Source organism: Medicago sativa, chromosome 6 (genome assembly GCF_051527215.1).
Source record: "Medicago sativa cultivar Bolivia chromosome 6, Bolivia_mono, whole genome shotgun sequence".
NCBI classification, from domain to species: domain Eukaryota; kingdom Viridiplantae; phylum Streptophyta; class Magnoliopsida; order Fabales; family Fabaceae; genus Medicago; species Medicago sativa.
The window spans coordinates 91613613-91634028 of NC_140754.1; the positions used below are offsets into that span (position 1 = coordinate 91613613).

The following is a 20416-nucleotide window of genomic DNA, read 5'->3' on the forward strand; positions in this document are numbered from 1 at the left end:
AACAAGGGTTGACTGAGAACGAAAGAAGGCGAGATCTTCATTACGATTGTGTGTCGATTAGCGGCAGAGCATCACATAGGTAAATCATAGTTATATATTCATGGGTGGCTCCATAAGTGCAAGCATCAAAACTGAGAGGCAGCCCGCTTCACATAAAGGTCAATTTTGCGGCTTTGGCATGAAACGAAAATAAAACAATAGTTGAAGTTTATTATCCAGTAAGAATATGACATAAGTAGTCGCATCAGATGAATGATAATATGTGATGAGTTGTGTTTTTATTTTGACTCGGACAGGTTTGAATTCGAAGGTTGGTGGTATTTTGAATGGTTTAAGAAGTAAGGCCTCCCCCTCCTCTTCATATGAGCTCCTAACTTCTAGGACTGAGGATGAGTTTATCGGTTTAAAATGTTTCACGTTAACCGAATTAAAAAAGGCAACAAGAAACTTCGCTTACGATTGTCTGGTCAGCAAAGGTTGTGTAACTAAGGGGTGGATCGATGAGCACACATTCACCCCCACTAAACCAGGTATTGGTTTGGCAATTGCTGTGAAGTGGAATAACAAATTTTTGTACAGCTACGAAAAGAGTGAATGGTTGGTGAGTCTCATTCACAAACTTGTCTTAAAGATAATAAAATTTGAAGTTAGCAAGGAATATCTCGTTAAATTTAAGACAATTATTTCAATATAAAGCAAAATAGTTTATTTTGACGTGATTAGTTCTCTTACTTTATTATAGACAAAAATCTACAACCTATGGCAGCTGCAACATCCTAATATTGTGAAATTGATTGGCTACTGCTTAGAGGATGTCCACTGGTTTTTGGTATATGAATATTTGGCCAGGGGAAGTTTGGACAATCATTTGTTTAGAAGTATGTTACTATTTTCATCCTTCGACTGTTGTCAACTTTTTATTTTATTAGTTAATTTCAATACTAGTTAGTCGCTCAAAATCTCATGTCGACCTCCCTATTGTTTAAGGATTGCGCGGTTCTAACTCTCCGACGCTCCCTTGGAAAGCACGTTTAAAGATAGCTCTTGATGTTGCAAAGGGTCTTGCCTTTCTTCACAGTAATGAAGTCGAAGTCATACATGGAGACTTGAAAACTTCTAAAATCTTGATTGATTATGTAAGCAGATTAATAAATTGATTTTATAAGCTTAATTAGAGATGGGGAATTTAATTGATTACTATGGGTTTGTAAATTATTTTCTTTGAATGGCAGAATTACAATGCAAAACTATCTGTTATTGGGTTGACAAAAGATGAACAAGATATGGAACATCGAGTAATGGAAGACGACGTGGAAGGTTACAAACCACCTGAGTATTTCCACACAGGTATGTCAATCTTTTTCAAGCCAGTATCAACAAGTTTACCTATTTAACCATATGATCATGCCTTGCACATAGTTGATGAGACCGGTCATCCCTACGTATAAATTCAGCAATGATTCATGCATCTTACTAGTACATAATGTAAAATTAATATATTGGCATTATTGCCCATTGTCGTTTTTGTGAAGGTCGCAAAACTAAAACGGGTGATGTATATAGCTTTGGAGTTGTTCTCTTGGAAATCATGTTAGGGGAACCTGCATATGATGAAAATAGGCCTATAGAGAAGCGTTGTTTAGTTTATCGGGTAAAACCATTCCTCACAAATAAACACACGATAACTCAAATTATCGATTCGCGTATAAAAGGCCAATACTCATTGCGTGAAGCAATGAAAGTAGCTGACCTTGTAAATCGATGTCTATCTGAAGTTCTGAATATGAGGCCAAACATCAATGAGCTGGTGTATTCTTTGGAGAAACTTAAAGATTCCAATGGCACGATTGGTGGATTGCCAAGCTGATTAATCTCTAGTTGCAGAATGCATATTTTTTTTTGATTGACTTGATTTCATAAAATGAGTTATTATCATATGTGAAAACGTTCTGATTCTTCAATGTAAAGAATTTGATTATTGTAGAATCTATTAGGTATACTATAATTTAAAGCAGTTATATGTTTGGCATACATTTACTTCCATCCATCTGTGTTTCCGTTTCAAATTTTTTTTCCATCAATTACTGTGCAAAGCTACAATTGAATAATATACTTATTTATGACATAGAACAAATTATGTTATGTCTTTGATTGAGATGCATGAATTATTTCTAGTAGTAACCTTTCAATGTATCAGTCTCCCCCCTTGACATTTTTTTTAGTCTTTTCATGAAGATGGAACGAAAAACATGAGTTTTATGGTGTTAGTAAGTAATAAACTGAATGTAAACATACACCAAATGAGTATATATATGAGTGCCACTAAGGGAGTTCTTGATCATACTAGGGAATATGGAAAATCATTTTCTGTTTTGATCAACTACTCCTACCTTTGTTCCAATTGAATTCCATGCCTTGTTCCCTTCTCTGGCGACGTTGTCGACGGCACCGGCAGCAGCATAGTGATTTTTCATTGTATCAAAAAAACCTTAATTGGTGTCTCACAAAAATATTGTATCTATGAATGAAGAAAACTATATAATATAAGCTTATTTGTTTTCTTCCTCAACACTAAGGTGTATCTAATAACTATATGTATGTGTCTTATGTGTGTGTGTTTTAGAACTACCTAGTATAAACAAAGTTTGAGGTTGTTTGTTTGGTACTCTTTGGAAGATAGATCACATGATTTTCAAGATGATGAAAAAACAAAGGGAATTGGAATTGGGAAAGTTTGTATAAAGAGAAGCGGGTTTTGAATGCATTAATTTCGTGTTATAGATGCTGACAAATTCTAGAGAGAGAGTCTTTGGAAACCAACTTGCATAAAGAAACTACTCCGTGCACAATTAATTCAAGAAATTATAGATAAGAATCTCTATAATTTGGGTAATTCAAGAGAGTCTTTAAATTAAAGAAATTTGACAGTTTCTACTCTAAAAAAAAAATTAAAGAAATTGAAAAACTCAATTCGCATAATTTTTAAACAAATTTACCTCGATCTCCAGGAGAAAGACTCCCATGCAGGACAGCTTTGTCGCCCTCCATGTTTTTTTTTTTTTTGTTAAAGGCAAAAGAAAGCAATAAAAGTCAGGAGAGGCCTGAGCCAAAGAGAATACACAAGCAAGGCTAAAGAAAGGCAAGCCTAAAAGATAATAAACAAACAATGAATGAGAAGCAACTACTATAGTGAAGCCAAAGAAAACATAGCTACTGAAACAGAAACTCTAAAAAGAAACAGAACAGCCAAATTCCAGCTTCCTAAATCTTCCAAAAAGCTTCATTGAATGTCTTTTTTTGCACCTTTTTTGGACCGAGTTTGAATTCCTTCCTTACTATCAACTCTTGTCCTCTTTCCATTTTTGTCTTTTAGAGGTACATGGAGTATATTCCTCATCCTTTTCTGTCACGACCCAAGGACACTAATCGTGACCGGCGCACGAACTAATACCTCATAGTTCGGCAAGCCTGATGACCAAAGAATAAAAAAAAAAAAAATTTCAAGCTAACTTTCGATTCAAAATCATGTTTACTAAAATTTCGACAGAGTAACCCCTATATTTTCAACATTACCAAGATGTAGATCCTGTTCATAAACTATCATCATCAACCAGAATTTCAAAGTGACATTTCAACATATTTGTACAACTCAAAATGAGACATTTCTAAACTCCAAATAGCTGCAGATACTTGGACTCAACGTATACATAAACAATAGAGACATTCATCAAGGAAGCCTACCAAAAAGAGTGACACCACTGAACTTCGAATCTACTAGCAGCTTCCCACTTAGCTACTTGGTAATCTGAAAAAATAGAAAATAGAAGAGTAAGTCACATGGACTTAGTGAGAGACAACAACCACCACCAACTAGAAGGGAAACACGCAAGAGCACGATTAGTTACATTTCTCAAATCTAATTTTAATTTACAAAGCTAGTACCCGTATAAAAATATGATAAACTCACAATCAAGTGTCCCATGAAAATTCGAAAAAACTTTGTAACTTTAGCAAACCAAATAAGATTATGTCAAAATTCCAATGTCGTAAACAAAATGTGAACCCAAATCCACAACTTTAAAGAAAATATAGAAGTCGCGTATATTGAAAAAAGAATCAAATCCCAATAGAATATCAAATCAAACTCCAGTTAATAATACCAAAATAATCAACTTTGAAGAAAGTATAAAAATCCAACTTTAGTGAAAATAATCTAATGGGTGAATCGAGAACTAGCTCCATCTCGTTGATAGCCCTCTCCTCCTAATGGTGGCCTTTCCATAGGGGCGGCTCCATCTAACGGATGGCTCTTTTCTCTCGACTCAAAACAAAAATGTTTTTTTTTAAAGTATAGTAAACTCAATTTAGTGAAATAATCAAAATGGGTGAATCGAGAACTAGCTCCATCTCGTTGATAGCCCTCTCCTCCTAATGGTGGCCTTTCCATAGGGGCGGCTCCATCTAACGGATAGCTCTTTTCTCTCGACTCAAAACAAAGTGTAAAACATCTTCAATTAGGTAGTTTACCTCTCATTGATAGCCCTCTCCTCCTAACGGTGGCCTTTCCATAGGGGCGGCTCCATCTAACGGAGTAACTACCTAATTGAAATCACATACTAGGTGCACCTAGGTCGTCGCAATAATAATAATTTTTCTCAAAACAAAATTTTCAAAATGTCTCTAAAACCATATTTCACAACATATTGAAACTTAAGTCAAAATACGTTCATCAAAACTCAATCGAAAATCTACTACTTATCATCATAGGTAAATCCAAATTCAAATCCAATTATAGTCCATATTAATATCAAAATCTTCGAAAAACACAACTTCAAAACCATACTTTAGAACATATCAAAACTAGTTTCACTAACATATTAAAAGTAGGAATTATCACAACAATGTATTTCCCGGAACATATTAATCCAGTGCACAAAAATATGTGCAAATCAAATCTCATTTTCAAGTCAACGTATAAATCATAAGTAGCCTAATTTGAGTTTATATTAATATCGAAAATTCCCAAAAACATATATCTCAAAACCGTATTTCTCCATTTCTCAAAATTCAAGTCAGAGTATATGCAACCATACCTCAATTTCAAATCTTTTGCAATGCAAATAGAGTATAGTTAAATTTGATGACTTTGAAATTATATAACAATGACGAGAAAATGTTCAAAGGGTGTGTTCCCTAATTTGATAAATACTTTAACATATAAATTCAACAAAATATAGATAATAACGATAATGAAAATAAGTGATAATGATTGTCATCAACTCACAGATATGACGAAAGAACTCAATTCCTAGTGATGCCTTTCTGAATGACCACCGGAGCAATTTCCACCGAATCTGAACATCAATAATATTTTCTAATGAATTAGAAACTCATTCTACCACTTCTCTAACTAGAGTTAACCATAAAATCCCTATATTATCCCTTCTAACCTACAAAATAATTTCTAAACGAATCTTCATGTGTAAATAAACACTAATTGAATTGTAAGTTGATAAATATACCTCAAAGAGTCTCAATGAGCAACTCTGACAATATGGGTATTCTCCTTCTACTTCATAGCACAAACCCTAACCCCCAAAATTCTATCAATAGAGCTTGAATATGAAGTTGCTTTACTTAGATGATCAATTATTCTTAAGGATGATTGATTTGGTGATGAAATTGGTTGATTTGGGAAAGGAAGGAAAAAAAATAGAAGAAAAGGAATGAGGGACAGAGAGCTACGGGAATGAGAGGAGAAAGGAAAGGGAAAGTTATGTTTTTTTTTTCTTTTTTCTTTTCTCCCACGTGTGTGTGTGTGGTAAGTTCTACATATATCTATTATTATTACTTCTCATACTTAATTACTTTCTTTTATTTATTTATATAATATGTCTTTATATGAAATGGTGTGTTTCAGTCTTCCCCCCTTAAGAAAAATTCGTCCTCGAATTTTAGCTACTAACCTTGATTTTTGAACAGGTATGGATACTTTGCGCACATTACTTCTTTAGGTTTCCATGTTGTTTCTTCATCGGACGGTCCTTTCCAAAGAACCTTCATTGAAACAATCTTTTTTGAACGTAAACGTCTCACTTCCTTATCTACTACAGCTACCGGATGTTCGGTGTATGACAAATTCACATCCAATTGCACATCTTCTTTACTAACCACATGAGAAAAGTCGTAAATGTATTTTCGAAGCATAAAAATATGAAAGACATGATGAACTCTTGAGATATCCAGTTAAAATACCAAACGATAAGCTACAAGTCTGACTCTTCAAAAGCTCAAATACTCCAAAATCTCATGTAAGAATACCTTCTCCCCCTTTTTGAACTCTAAGGGACGACACCTCTAGTTAGCATAATAGTTTTCCTACTCTAAGTTGTTACTAAACAATCTCGGGTCAATTCAACCTTTTGAATGACATCTTGAATCAACTCTAATTTCTCCATTTTAAACCATCATATTGGAAGCCTACACAACCTATCATACAAAACCTCAAACAATGTGATTTGAATACTAGATTAGTAACTATTTATATGCAACTTCCATTATAGGAAACCATCAGTCACAACTCCCTCCAAGATCAAGAACACAAGCACAGTAGTCCTCTCAAATTGATCATAAGTGTAAGGATGAAAAGTTGCACTAAGATCCAAACAGTTCTCAATGCAGCTTGGAAAAACTTCCAAATAACTCAACCCCATAATAAGAGCTAACATACTTTAGACAAATCATGCAAAAATAAATTTTCCTCTAAATAAAGCGTATAGCCCCTTCATCTTATATTTTCAACTTTATCAATTGATTTATAATCACATGCACCTAGTGATAACCTTCTTTCAGAAAGAGATAACTCTGTAGTGAAATTCATAGCCACGCGTACCCACTTTCATTCACGTGCTCCAACAAGATGAAGTAAACTTGAAGGCTCAACCTTTACTTACTAGCACACCGAACACTTAAAGACAAAATACGTTACATCCCTCTTCATCAAATTCCAACGGTATAATTATCTCAAGTATTAGTACATCTTACACTACAACATTTTTGGCTTTAGGCAACGCCACAAAAACGTGGATTGAAGTCGTAAAACCGTTGTCTAAACGTTTAGGCCACGGATATAAGGGTGTGGTATATACGGCCGTTGCCTAAAGTATAAGCCACGGATATCGTCTGAATGCATCTAAATTCCACGGTTTTCATGAAAGTTTAAGGCTGCGGTTTCCAAATTAACAACGATAGATAAAATGTATAAAGCGTTGCCTATTTACTTAACCCACATATATAAAACCGTGGCCTCACATTTTAATAAAAAAAAAAATAACACAATTTTGTTTTGCTTTTTATTCCCTGCTACTTAAACACAATCAATAGGATACTTTGCTTATATATCCACTCTTGTGTCTCATGATAGTCTTTTAAAATTGACAATTATCAAATTTATTTAAAACAACTATATTAAAATAGTTATGAAAACAATCACTTTTAGTCACTACATCAAAGAAGAATTTTCACAACAAACAATAGTATATAAAGTTCAACTCTTTCTAAAGTTAAATATACAATATAAACATATTCACAAATAACATTCTTAACTTGTAATCTCATTCTAAAATGGAAAGTGCTAGTGAATGTGGAAATTGTACTACATCAGATAATGAAGCCCTTAAGCTAGCTGCTTGTGCAATAGCATCACAAGATGAAAATGCTAGTGTCTCAAAGTTGTTGGCCTTACGATGAAAAAATTGGTCAAATCTTCCCACATCTGCAATGCACAATTAAACCAACAAAAACACACATTAATTCATTCACTAATCATGTTATGTTTAAGTTGAGTTTGGATATACGACATATGCCCAAGACACTATAACTATTTGAAAAAATTGAACCTTACAATAAGTAGGAATTCAATAACATAGTTTATCAACTTAGTTTCAATTACAAAGGACTTATTTATGTCGCTTGTCCAACACCCAATTACTAATTAATTTCAAATACGTTAAGGGACAACCTTAAATTCACAATTTCTCGATCCAACACGGGATTAATATCGACATTAACTCTCATTCCAACCTCTATAGATCAAAGTCTAAAAACAAATGCACATACCAAGAAAGGTCCTAATGACATAAACAATTCATATTAACTTACAAGCTATACTTAGGTCCTATATCCCGTTAAAGATGAGCTAAAGTGACGTTAAACAATGTCAACCCTACACTAGGTGAATTTTTTAAAATTGATTTGGAGCTTTCAATGTTCTTGTTTTTATATTCAAAATCAATGTCTACTAGCTCCAATTTTTGATCAACGTCTACTAATATAAAAAAATTCCAAATCATAAGCCACACTATTTCAAATATAATTTTTTTTAATAAGTCACACTATATTCAAATTCAAAATCAATGTCCCACTAATTTAAAAACAAAGAATCAATTTATAAAGTTGATAGCTACAATTTTTAATTCAAAATTCACTAGCTCTTTTTATAAAAATTCACAATTGAATGAGTCAAATCTCTAACTTCGAGATTCTCTAGTTTCGTTTGCGTTGTTCTCTTACTTATTTAAATGTGAACTAGAACATTTTTTTTAAAAAAAAAAAAGTGAGTTGATGGCTTTTATACTCAAAATTAGAAGTGTAAGCAACTAAAGTAATTTCTAAGGTCAAAATAAACACAAAATTAATGCTAAAATTCGGATTTAGAAGACCATGGGAAATTAGAGTTCAATACAAATTGGGAATCTTTTCTTTATATTTACAAACTGAACATGATTAAATTATACCTTTTGATGAGCCAAAGTGTAGGTCGGTGTAGCTGAACGTGGTGTTGGACTATTATAACCGTGTAAAGCATGTCTCATCATATTATCTACATCTTTTGGATTTTGGAAAACCAAAGATTGGCCTTTTGGATCTTGAAGCTTCAATCCTTTGTGTTTCTTCAAGGATAAAAATAAAATAGGCAAGCCACTTCAATTTAGTTGATGCCACGGGAATAACAACCTTTCCACAACCCAAACACAAGATCAATCTAGACCAGCAACATCCGAAACACCGACAAAGCCGCCAAAACTCGTATATAAATGATATAGTACATTAGTACATGTACACAAAAACAGTGATATTATTTGCTAAATGACATATATATTGCTAAATTTTGATCTTATACTTATGTTTTTTGTTATATTGCTAATTACCCCTACTTATTATAGTACCCTTAGTAATTTACTCTATTTTAGTAGTAATATAGTAGTATAGTAATACATATATATAATTTATAATTATTACTCCTCGTGAGAATCATTAACAATTATTTTGTAACATAATTACTTCACTCATAACCTCAATTGTTTAATTAACCAATTTACCACATAGAGTCAAATGAACAACTCATATTTTTTCTTCAACTAGGATAAGTTAACAGGTTCAAAAATCAAAACAAAAATATAATAATTAGAGTCCAAATTTCAGACTAAAATTGGCTCTTTTGATTTCCTACATCAAAATCAAACTTGGGATCAATTTAAACAGAAAATTTAATAAAATATACTTCAAATTCGGATTTGAGTGAAAAAGGGAAAATTAGGACTTGAATCCAATATGGGTTTTCAATTTCCTACAGAAAATCAAAACAAGGATCAAATTCAGCTATCATAATAACAAAAAATTACCTCAAACAAGGCCAAATTCGGATCTGGAAGAATTAGGGGCTTTTCAATTTGAAGCATAAACAGAGAAGTTTATCAGAGAAGATGACTTACTATTAAAAGGGAAGTAGCACATGTTGACAGAGTGTACTCCAGTGCGGTGGTTCACGGCGAGAGAAGTGGAGGACGACGAAAGAGTTGCTCTAACCATGAATCCATTCAATTCGCGGAGGGAGAAGTAGAGAATGATGAATCTGAGCTCTTTTTCTTTGTTGAAGGATCGATGAAGATGAGAGTGAGAAATGGATGAAGACGAGAGTCAGGAAGGATGAAGGAGAGATGGAGGTTGTGAGAGTTTACGTTTCTTTTTGTTTGGTTACACGCGTTTTACGTTTCTGGGTGAGAAGAAAAGTGATTGTTTACAACTTGTATTTTTTTATTTTATTATTTAAACTTATTTTACACATTTAACCAATTATGTTTTGCCACATCAATTGATAAATTATGTTTTTTTAATAAAAATACATCATTTGATGAATTTGACAACTCATATTATTATTTTTGTCAAAAAAAATATTTTTTTCAATTATTATAATTATCTATACTACTTCCTGTTCCTTGTTAATGTCATTTTAGCACGGACTTTGCGTTCATATTTAATTGTCATTTTGATGTTTTAAGGGTACGATTTGTTAGTTATAGAGTTTGTTAATTACTCTTATTCTTTTTTAATAAAACTAATTAATGTTATATATTTGGAAAACTAAAGTTTTTTTTTTTTTGTAAATGAAGTTTTTATTTTTTAAACAAAGTTTAGTTTTAAAACAAAGTTTGTTTTTTTTAAACAAAGTTTGTCTCTTGTTATCTTAAAATTGACAGTTGTTTGTTACGAGTGAGATAGACAAAGTGTGCAAAAAATAGGAATTTCTTGGAGAAAAAGATAATGCTAATTGACAATTGTTTGTTACGAGAGAAATATAACATATCAAATTTATTGGAAAAAGAAAATGTGGGCAAAAAAAAGTGTAACAAACATTTTTTTTTTTGAAAGAAAAAGTGTAACAAACATGATATGAGTATATATATGTCCATTTTTTTTTCATTTATCATTTACAAAGTGTAACAAACAATATGTCCATTTTTTTTTATTTATCATTTACAAAGTGTAACAAACACTTCGTGTCCATCTGCGTGTTCTTCTATTGCGCTAATGCGAATAAATTATGAATAATAGTGTTTATAAAATTTTAATTAAAATTATATGTATAGATACAAAATATTTTGCACTTTTTGTTACATTTAAAAAGATACGCAATGATATTAAGAATATAAAAAAACAAAATATCTTTAAAAAAAGTATAATAAAATTCTTATCTTTTTGAATGACACCAACAAAATACTCAAATTTGCTTAAGGGTATAATTGAAAGGAGAAAAAGACAACCCAAAATAGTTTATTTTCTTTATTTATAGTATAAATATAGATTTTCTACAACAATATAAAAAAGGAATAGTTTTTTCGGATTGGATTTTCATTATTTCAATTATTTCCTTAAACTAATTCTCCTTTAAAATTGTTATATTCTCAGTGTTGAAAAAGATAATTTTTTTATTATAGTTTTGATAAAAAGGAAACATATTAATAAAAAAAAATAAGCATAATTTCTTACTATTTAAAAGTCATGGACATCTGTCCTCGTGAGCTTAGCTCAGTTGGTATGAATAATGCATAAAAATATGCAAGGTCCGGGGTTCAAACTGGCCACCATAAAAAAAAAGTCATGGACATCTATCCATATAATTTAAATTAAATCAAAATCAAAATTTCATAAAAAAAAAATTAATATTTATAATTTACACGTGTAGAGAAATGAAAAGAAGTTGCTTGACGAACTTTTTCATTCTTCCAATTATACATTTAAATAAATTTTCTATAGTAACGTTATATATTGTTGGTGTCATGAAACAATAAAAATAAAAAATATTATTCCAATTATACATTTAAATAAATTTTCTATAGTAATGTTATATATTGTTGGTGTCATGAAACAATAAAAATAAAAAATATTATATTTGTTATTTTGTTTGTATTATTAAAAAAGAAAAACCTAGTATAAGGAGATTATTACAAAAATTTAAAAGAAATCTAAAAATTTAAAGAGGGAGAATTAGCAGACTCTGAGAAATATTTTAGTCCACGGTTTGCAAATATAAAAGCCACGGTTATGTAACCGTGGTCTATAATATTTTATAATCGTGGGTAAAAGAGGCATAGGCCATGGTTTTTACTCATTGCCTACTAAATACGAAAAGACCACGGTTTTTACCAAGTGTTTGAAAACCAACGATTGAAAGTCGTTGTCTATAAGGAATAGGCGACGGCTACGTTAATACCACGCTTAAAGATTCGTGGCCTAATATAAATAGGCAACAGTTGTTAACTGGGCACGAAATAAGTTATAGAAATTTCACAGCAGGTAAAAATCCGTCGCCTATTATCCTTTAGGCAGCGCTTTTTCAGCCGTGGGCTAAAGTTTCGTTGCCAAAGGTCAAATTTGTTGTAGTGTTAATAGAACTTAGATGAATGGTATAACAATAATGAAGAACCGACTCTTAATATATTTCTCCTTAAATCACCAACATTTGGAATATATAGTTAAGACTTCAACCACGAAACACCATCGAAATCAACTAAGAATTTTATAACTTTACTTTTCATCACATTACCTACCATATTCATCAAGTTCGACTCTTGACCTTAAGCCATCTTGACATCCTCAGCTAAGGTGGAACTAAATTGAAAGTGGATAATAATGCCTTTGAATTGTCAAGCCTAATTTTAGTTTCACTTTCCTCGGTTCTTGAAATCCTTTAACTATAAGCCTCTTCACTTATGCTATCTAGATTGTCCATGAATTTCTTATTCAAAGCTTCTACAACAACATTAGCCCTTCTGGGGGGAAGATTTAAGATCGAGTAATCACAATCTTTCAAGAGCTTCGTCCATTTTCTTTCTCTTAAAATGTAACTCACGCTGCTGAAAAGTATACTTGAGACTAATATGGTCGGTATAACTCACAAGTCTCTCTATATAGGCAATACCTCCAAATCTTATGAGCTAAAGTGATTGTTGCTGCATCCTAATCATGTGCAAGATAGTGTGGATCATGTCTTTCTTTACTCTCAGAATAATTAAGAACGTCACCACTCAACAATCTCAACGCTTCTAAAGGAAAAATAATTTGGGCGAATAAAGCTCTTATTGAGAAAATCATGTAGCTTCTCCCTTAACACCTAAAATTTTGTTAACTATTTGATCAAGAAGTATGGATGTCATTGAGTGTTCGGAACCAAGTCTATAAAGAACTTAATTTTCTTATCATGAGACAATCTAGAAAATTCTTCAGGAAAAATATTAGGAATTCACACACTCTTGAACAATTATTGTTCTTCATTACTCACTTGTATATCCATAATCAAAACCAATTATCCTTGACAACCTCTTTGCAAAAACTTCTTAGCTCCTAAACCCGAGGTTAATTTATATGGTACCCAACCAAAATTTCCTCAAATGTAGAAAAGTGATTAATATCTCAACATAGTAGAAAAATGCTCAAAGAACAACCAATTCACACTCAAATTCTAAAAAAATAAAAAAAAAATACTAAAGCTATTGTTGTTCATACAAGACTAGCTAATGGTTGTGTCGTAGTTTTCGAGGATGATTCCTCCTATTATGACCTACTTGAACATATTGAAAGCATACTCTACCATTTTTTTTGAAAACATTACCATAGTCGAATCACCCGATATAGATTAAAAATTACTCTAGGAGGAAGTGGATGATCTACATGATCCATGATCTTATCTACGACTCTACACTATGCCTAAATTTGTCTACTAGAACCATCCTTCCGTCATATTGCTATTTGTTGTCCTTAATAACCAAATATAACTTCTCCACCACGATAAGTATAGTTACTGTATTGTCGTTCAACTCGTTTCTAGTGAGAGTCCTGTCTACTGCCTCCCTTAAAACTTTTGTTTCCTAATCTAAAGTGTCAAGCTCGAAACCTCCGCAAAGTAGTACATTTAGATCCAACAAGAATCCAATTGAGTATTCCCTTAATCCTCAAAAGAACTACTTGACACACACCTATCCTTTGATTGGACGAGGAATGTTTGTTGGAAGCTCTGTAAAACAGATTTTCTACTCTGAAATCAATATATCCTCAGTTTCAATCTCTCATACCCTTGAGAGAATCCATCTTCAACACTATCTAGAAGAAAACGAGTCATAAACACTTGAGATGTCTCACTTCATCCCAACAGAGGTTATCCTACTTGTTTTCCACGTGTAAATATATCAAACTAGTCATATACCATACCTTCCAACTTATATTATGTCAACTCCCACATCCTTAAATTTGAGCATCCTAATGCCCTTCATAAACTCTTTAGACCATTGATGAATTGTGGTGAATCTTACGCCCACTGAAATTAGAAAAAGTAAGGGTGTAAGTAAGATGAATATTGCTATAGCAACCCCAATCCTTCTAGATGGACGTGTAACCTGCTGCTCAAACTAATTAACTATTTGTTGACCATCAAAATTCATTTTTCATAAACTAACAAGCTTCTTCCCAACAGAAACCCCAACAAATTGTTGCAATAACATTTGCAAAGTTCGTCTTCCTCTAGTCACTACAACATTAGTTACTAATGTAACCAAGTCACGTTCGTCGACGTGAACATCGCGGCCTCCATCATCAGCTTTAAATCGACCACGAGTACGACCTAAACAACGACCTCTTTAACTAGTGTCTTAGGGTTAGGCAGTAAACTCATAAGCAATTAATTTCCCTTCTAGTTAAGATCGAAGTGGTGGGTGGAAAATTTAACAAATATAGGACAAGACGAACAAGTGAAACAAATCATGACAAACAGAGTGAAACAAATCAATGACCAAAAGAAATCCAAGGATTGCACAACAAGTGAGACTACCATAGAATGCTAACAAATTTTTGCAAGTAAATGGTGCCGCGGTTCACAATTTACCAGCAAGAATCTATTTTCATTCTATGTCTGCAGCTATCAGGACCTACAACCGGAGCTCTGATACCAACTTTGTCACGACCCAAGGACACTAATCGTGACCGGCGCACGAACTAATACCTCATAGTTCGGCAAGCCTGATGACCAAAGAATAAAAAAAAATAAAATTTCAAGCTAACTTTCGATTCAAAATCATGTTTACTAAAATTTCGACAGAGTAACCCCTATATTTTCAACATTACCAAGATGTAGATCCTGTTCATAAACTATCATCATCAACCAGAATTTCAAAGTGACATTTCAACATATTTGTACAACTCAAAATGAGACATTTCTAAACTCCAAATAGCTGCAGATACTTGGACTCAACGTATACATAAACAATAGAGACATTCATCAAGGAAGCCTACCAAAAAGAGTGACACCACTGAACTTCGAATCTACTAGCAGCTTCCCACTTAGCTACTTGGTAATCTGAAAAAATAGAAAATAGAAGAGTAAGTCACATGGACTTAGTGAGAGACAACAACCACCACCAACTAGAAGGGAAACACGCAAGAGCACGATTAGTTACTTTTCTCAAATCTAATTTTAATTTACAAAGCTAGTACCCGTATAAAAATATGATAAACTCACAATCAAGTGTCCCATGAAAATTCGAAAAAACTTTGTAACTTTAGCAAACCAAATAAGATTATGTCAAAATTCCAATGCCGTAAACAAAATGTGAACCCAAATCCACAACTTTAAAGAAAATATAGAAGTCGCGTATATTGAAAAAAGAATCAAATCCCAATAGAATATCAAATCAAACTCCAGTTAATAATACCAAAATAATCAACTTTGAAGAAAGTATAAAAATCCAACTTTAGTGAAAATAATCTAATGGGTGAATCGAGAACTAGCTCCATCTCGTTGATAGCCCTCTCCTCCTAATGGTGGCCTTTCCATAGGGGCGGCTCCATCTAACGGATGGCTCTTTTCTCTCGACTCAAAACAAAAATGTTTTTTTTTAAAGTATAGTAAACTCAATTTAGTGAAATAATCAAAATGGGTGAATCGAGAACTAGCTCCATCTCGTTGATAGCCCTCTCCTCCTAATGGTGGCCTTTCCATAGGGGCGGCTCCATCTAACGGATAGCTCTTTTCTCTCGACTCAAAACAAAGTGTAAAACATCTTCAATTAGGTAGTTTACCTCTCATTGATAGCCCTCTCCTCCTAACGGTGGCCTTTCCATAGGGGCGGCTCCATCTAACGGAGTAACTACCTAATTGAAATCACATACTAGGTGCACCTAGGTCGTCGCAATAATAATAATTTTTCTCAAAACAAAATTTTCAAAATGTCTCTAAAACCATATTTCACAACATATTGAAACTTAAGTCAAAATACGTTCATCAAAACTCAATCGAAAATCTACTACTTATCATCATAGGTAAATCCAAATTCAAATCCAATTATAGTCCATATTAATATCAAAATCTTCGAAAAACACAACTTCAAAACCATACTTTAGAACATATCAAAACTAGTTTCACTAACATATTAAAAGTAGGAATTATCACAACAATGTATTTCCCGGAACATATTAATCCAGTGCACAAAAATATGTGCAAATCAAATCTCATTTTCAAGTCAACGTATAAATCATAAGTAGCCTAATTTGAGTTTATATTAATATCGAAAATTCCCAAAAACATATATCTCAAAACCGTATTTCTCCATTTCTCAAAATTCAAGTCAGAGTATATGCAACCATACCTCAATTTCAAATCTTTTGCAATGCAAATAGAGTATAGTTAAATTTGATGACTTTGAAATTATATAACAATGACGAGAAAATGTTCAAAGGGTGTGTTCCCTAATTTGATAAATACTTTAACATATAAATTCAACAAAATATAGATAATAACGATAATGAAAATAAGTGATAATGATTGTCATCAACTCACAGATATGACGAAAGAACTCAATTCCTAGTGATGCCTTTCTGAATGACCACCGGAGCAATTTCCACCGAATCTGAACATCAATAATATTTTCTAATGAATTAGAAACTCATTCTACCACTTCTCTAACTAGAGTTAACCATAAAATCCCTATATTATCCCTTCTAACCTACAAAATAATTTCTAAACGAATCTTCATGTGTAAATAAACACTAATTGAATTGTAAGTTGATAAATATACCTCAAAGAGTCTCAATGAGCAACTCTGACAATATGGGTATTCTCCTTCTACTTCATAGCACAAACCCTAACCCCCAAAATTCTATCAATAGAGCTTGAATATGAAGTTGCTTTACTTAGATGATCAATTATTCTTAAGGATGATTGATTTGGTGATGAAATTGGTTGATTTGGGAAAGGAAGGAAAAAAAATAGAAGAAAAGGAATGAGGGACAGAGAGCTACGGGAATGAGAGGAGAAAGGAAAGGGAAAGTTATGTTTTTTTTTCTTTTTTCTTTTCTCCCACGTGTGTGTGTGTGGTAAGTTCTACATATATCTATTATTATTACTTCTCATACTTAATTACTTTCTTTTATTTATTTATATAATATGTCTTTATATGAAATGGTGTGTTTCATTTTCTGTGATGCCAACAACATATCTATCACTTTCAACCTCACTCTCTTGTTCATCAGATGATAAGTCCCCCCAAAGCTTCTTAAGCACTCTAACACTTTCCATTGCTTTCTTAGAAGAAGCATTGGCCATAGCAGTATGAGCAGCAAAAGGCCTCTTCTCCAAGGTCAAAGCTGAATAGCTAGTGAGAGGCATGGCCATAGCAGTACAAGTGACCAAGGGACCAGACATATCATTTTGAGAAGACAAACGTTTCTCTCTAGCTTCCCAACCCTTATTGCTTTGAGTGACCTCAAATTTGTTATGATCATGACAAGTTTCCAAAGCCTCAACCTGAATTGCACTATTAGAACCTTCAATAGGGATTCCTTCGAGAGTAAGTTCCTCTTTCTCTGAGTCTTCAATAGGCTTTCCTGGACCATTCACCTTTGCAGCCTGATCACTGATAACTTTATCAAGCAACACAGTAGCAGAAGGGTAAACAACAGTGTTGAAGAGTTTGTTGTTGGCTTGCAAAATGTTTATATCAACTTGCTTTGTTATATTGCAGACAAGCTGCTCTTTGTTTTGAGGAACAAACAGAGGGACCGGAGATAACACAGGCGTTGCAGCCCATCTAGATATATCAGCAGGATCCAAAGCTGTCTCCGAAGACGCAGAGATGACACTAGGGAATGACTACCTCCCAGCTACGTCATCCTGCAATGATGAGGTTGAAGGAAGGATGGGGAAAACTAGCCTCCCATCATTCGGCTTCAAGTGTGTCACAGGGGGCATAACGACAGTCACAATAGGCTCGTCCTGAAAAGTAGCAGTCACCTTGTAACATGTAGAAGTCCCATGAGAAACACCCTCATTGAGGATCTCTTTTGGAAGGTATTTGACAGCCTCCGGCATGTCTAATAAGACTTCTAAAGAGTCCTTGTCATCAGAAATAGCCTCTCCATTATCCCCATCCTTCTCAGCATCAAGTATGTCAAAGGAATTATGGAGGACAAGATTTTGGTCATACAAGCAATCTTGCCTCCCAGAAAGGATAGGGACTCCTGTAGAATTATTAGCATCCAATATGTCTCCAAATTGACTGTTACCGTTTAAATCAGGGACTGTGAAAGAAGGACTCGCAGAGTAACCTTTGGATCCTTGTTGAGCAATTGGAATGAATGGAGCTTCCTGCCTTATTAAATCAGCAGAGTGTGAGACTGTGTATGGCGTCTTAGAGACATGAGGATCAGCAGCTTCGGTGGTAGTATTGTTACCATGTATGTCCTTCATAGTCACAATATTGAATTTTGTAGCTTGTTGCTTAAATCCCTGTCTCTTGTTGTGGTCAATTGGCTCCTTACTGTTTCCCACACCCAATTTCCTACATTGTTGAATGTTATGACCTATATTCTTGCAATGAGAGTAAAAGAGAGGGTGTCTTTCATACTGAACTTCGACCGGGAAAGCAAATCCCTCCCTCTCTACAAGAACTGAATTAAAGAGTTTTTCAGACATGTCAACATCCACTAGTATCCTCGCATAAATTCCAAATAACCTGGATTTTGTAGTGTCATCCACAAGCAGAGGAGTTCCAACCCCAGAGGCTATCTCCAAAAGAGTTTTCTCCCGCTAGTACTCCTGAGGTAAGTGCATCAAATAGATCCAGACTTGCGCGTGTGTCTGCACTTGCGACTGAGTGTTAAAGTCGTGTGACCAGCAACACAAACGTAAGATGTCCGGCTTGAGATTGATGGAACCTTGCGCAAGCACCTTCCTCATATCTGCAATGGTGCTGAAATTGAACTCGAAACCCCTCCATGTAGAACGGATATAACTCAAATCTTAAAATGCAATTGGAAAATAGAACAGTTCCACCTAGACTTCCCAAAAATTCTACCAGTATATGGTAATAGACTTGTTCACCTAGACATACGCTGCACTCCGTGGTAGACATATCTCCCATGCATTGTGCTAGAAAATATATGGTTTGCAAGTCATTTAATTTCATTGTGTCAGTTATATATCTTCTCTCGCTATCTGATGTATCCACTTGAAGTTTATCTAAGTGGTGCATTATAGCTTTTGTGTATGTGCTTTTCATGGAAGATTTGGTAATATTCAACTGTTTATATGACGGGACTGATACCTTATCAAGTCTATAATAATCACTGTATATATCATAACTAGAAAATTTAACTACGCAGTGGTTGTACCAAACCATGCACTCAGATGTTGGAGCACATGAGTATATTATAGTTTTTGCAGCTTTTATGCACTGAGCACAATAGAAAGCCGTAAGGTCACCTCGGCACAAAAACTGCGTGTAACCCTTTTCTATAAAATGTTCTCTATAAGAAGACCTACCAGCTTTGGCTTTGGAGGTCAAACTAGATAGGAGAAATTTTAGGTTTTTTGAAGAGATTGGAAGAGTATGGTTGGTATTACAGTCATGTGACAAGTAGACCGGATCCTGAGAAGATCTTGAATCTTGTATTGCCACATTTGTTTGAGGAACAAGATCATTTGGTGGAGAATCATAAAGAGGTAAATAAAAATTATAAGTGTTATAACTGATGAAACAGATAGTGTAAAAAACATCTGCATAATCTTTTGCATAGCAATCGTATAATAGAAAATCTTTTATCGCATTTTCTAAACAGGATTTGCAGTTCTTCAAATTTAAATCCATTGTACATTGGGCTAATTAATGTGAAAAGTGTTGTAGGGTTCAAAACTCTTACTTCGTTTGTTGCAAACCTCAACTTCTTCCCACCAATAAATGCGCCTGTTGCTGCTTCATTTGCTACTCCCTCCGTCCCTCAATACTTTACCTGTTTGAAAAAAATATTTGTCTCACAATACTTGACCTTCTCAGATTTTTAAGAAGGATTTGACAAATTTACCCCTTATAAATACTTTTTGTGGTCTCCATGTAAAAGTTTGTAGTGAAACAAAGAAAGTAATCATTATTTAAAAGCGAAAGTTTAAAAATAATAACAAGGTCAATTCAGTAAAAATAAAATTCTCTTTCTTTCATCTTTACACTTTTCTTAATTTGTGTGAAATGGTCAAGTAGGTCAAGTATTAAGGGACAGAGGGAGTACTTTGTACAATGTAGAATTCACGAAAGAC

The 20416-nt window shown here is 33.5% G+C and overlaps 1 protein-coding gene and 2 long non-coding RNA genes across 4 annotated transcripts; 1 reads left to right on the plus strand and 2 right to left on the minus strand.

Annotated features, from left to right (window-relative positions):
• LOC146918200 (putative serine/threonine-protein kinase PBL9) lies at nucleotides 1-2031 on the plus strand. The gene is made up of 6 exons (XM_085717380.1): nucleotides 1-158; nucleotides 297-601; nucleotides 743-878; nucleotides 988-1136; nucleotides 1233-1347; nucleotides 1533-2031. Exons 1-6 carry the CDS (start codon nucleotides 101-103, stop codon nucleotides 1865-1867), a joined length of 1098 nt encoding a protein of 365 aa, XP_085573506.1. The 5' UTR covers nucleotides 1-100; the 3' UTR covers nucleotides 1868-2031.
• A 1479-nt stretch (nucleotides 2032-3510) lies between these two features.
• Nucleotides 3511-17168, minus strand: LOC146918201 (uncharacterized). 2 transcript variants are annotated; one of them, XR_015016057.1, is made up of 6 exons: nucleotides 16905-17168; nucleotides 16667-16736; nucleotides 15124-15187; nucleotides 5967-6161; nucleotides 5285-5354; nucleotides 3511-3805 (listed from the first exon to the last, which is right to left on the minus strand). It is a non-coding gene; the product is annotated as an uncharacterized LOC146918201 (long non-coding RNA). The 2 variants fall into 2 exon arrangements; XR_015016056.1 differs by having other exon boundaries at nucleotides 5523-6161.
• On the minus strand, nucleotides 7477-10060 carry LOC146918202 (uncharacterized). The gene is made up of 2 exons (XR_015014268.1): nucleotides 8796-10060; nucleotides 7477-7774 (listed from the first exon to the last, which is right to left on the minus strand). It is a non-coding gene; the product is annotated as an uncharacterized LOC146918202 (long non-coding RNA).
• Nucleotides 17169-20416: the final 3248 nt, after the last annotated feature.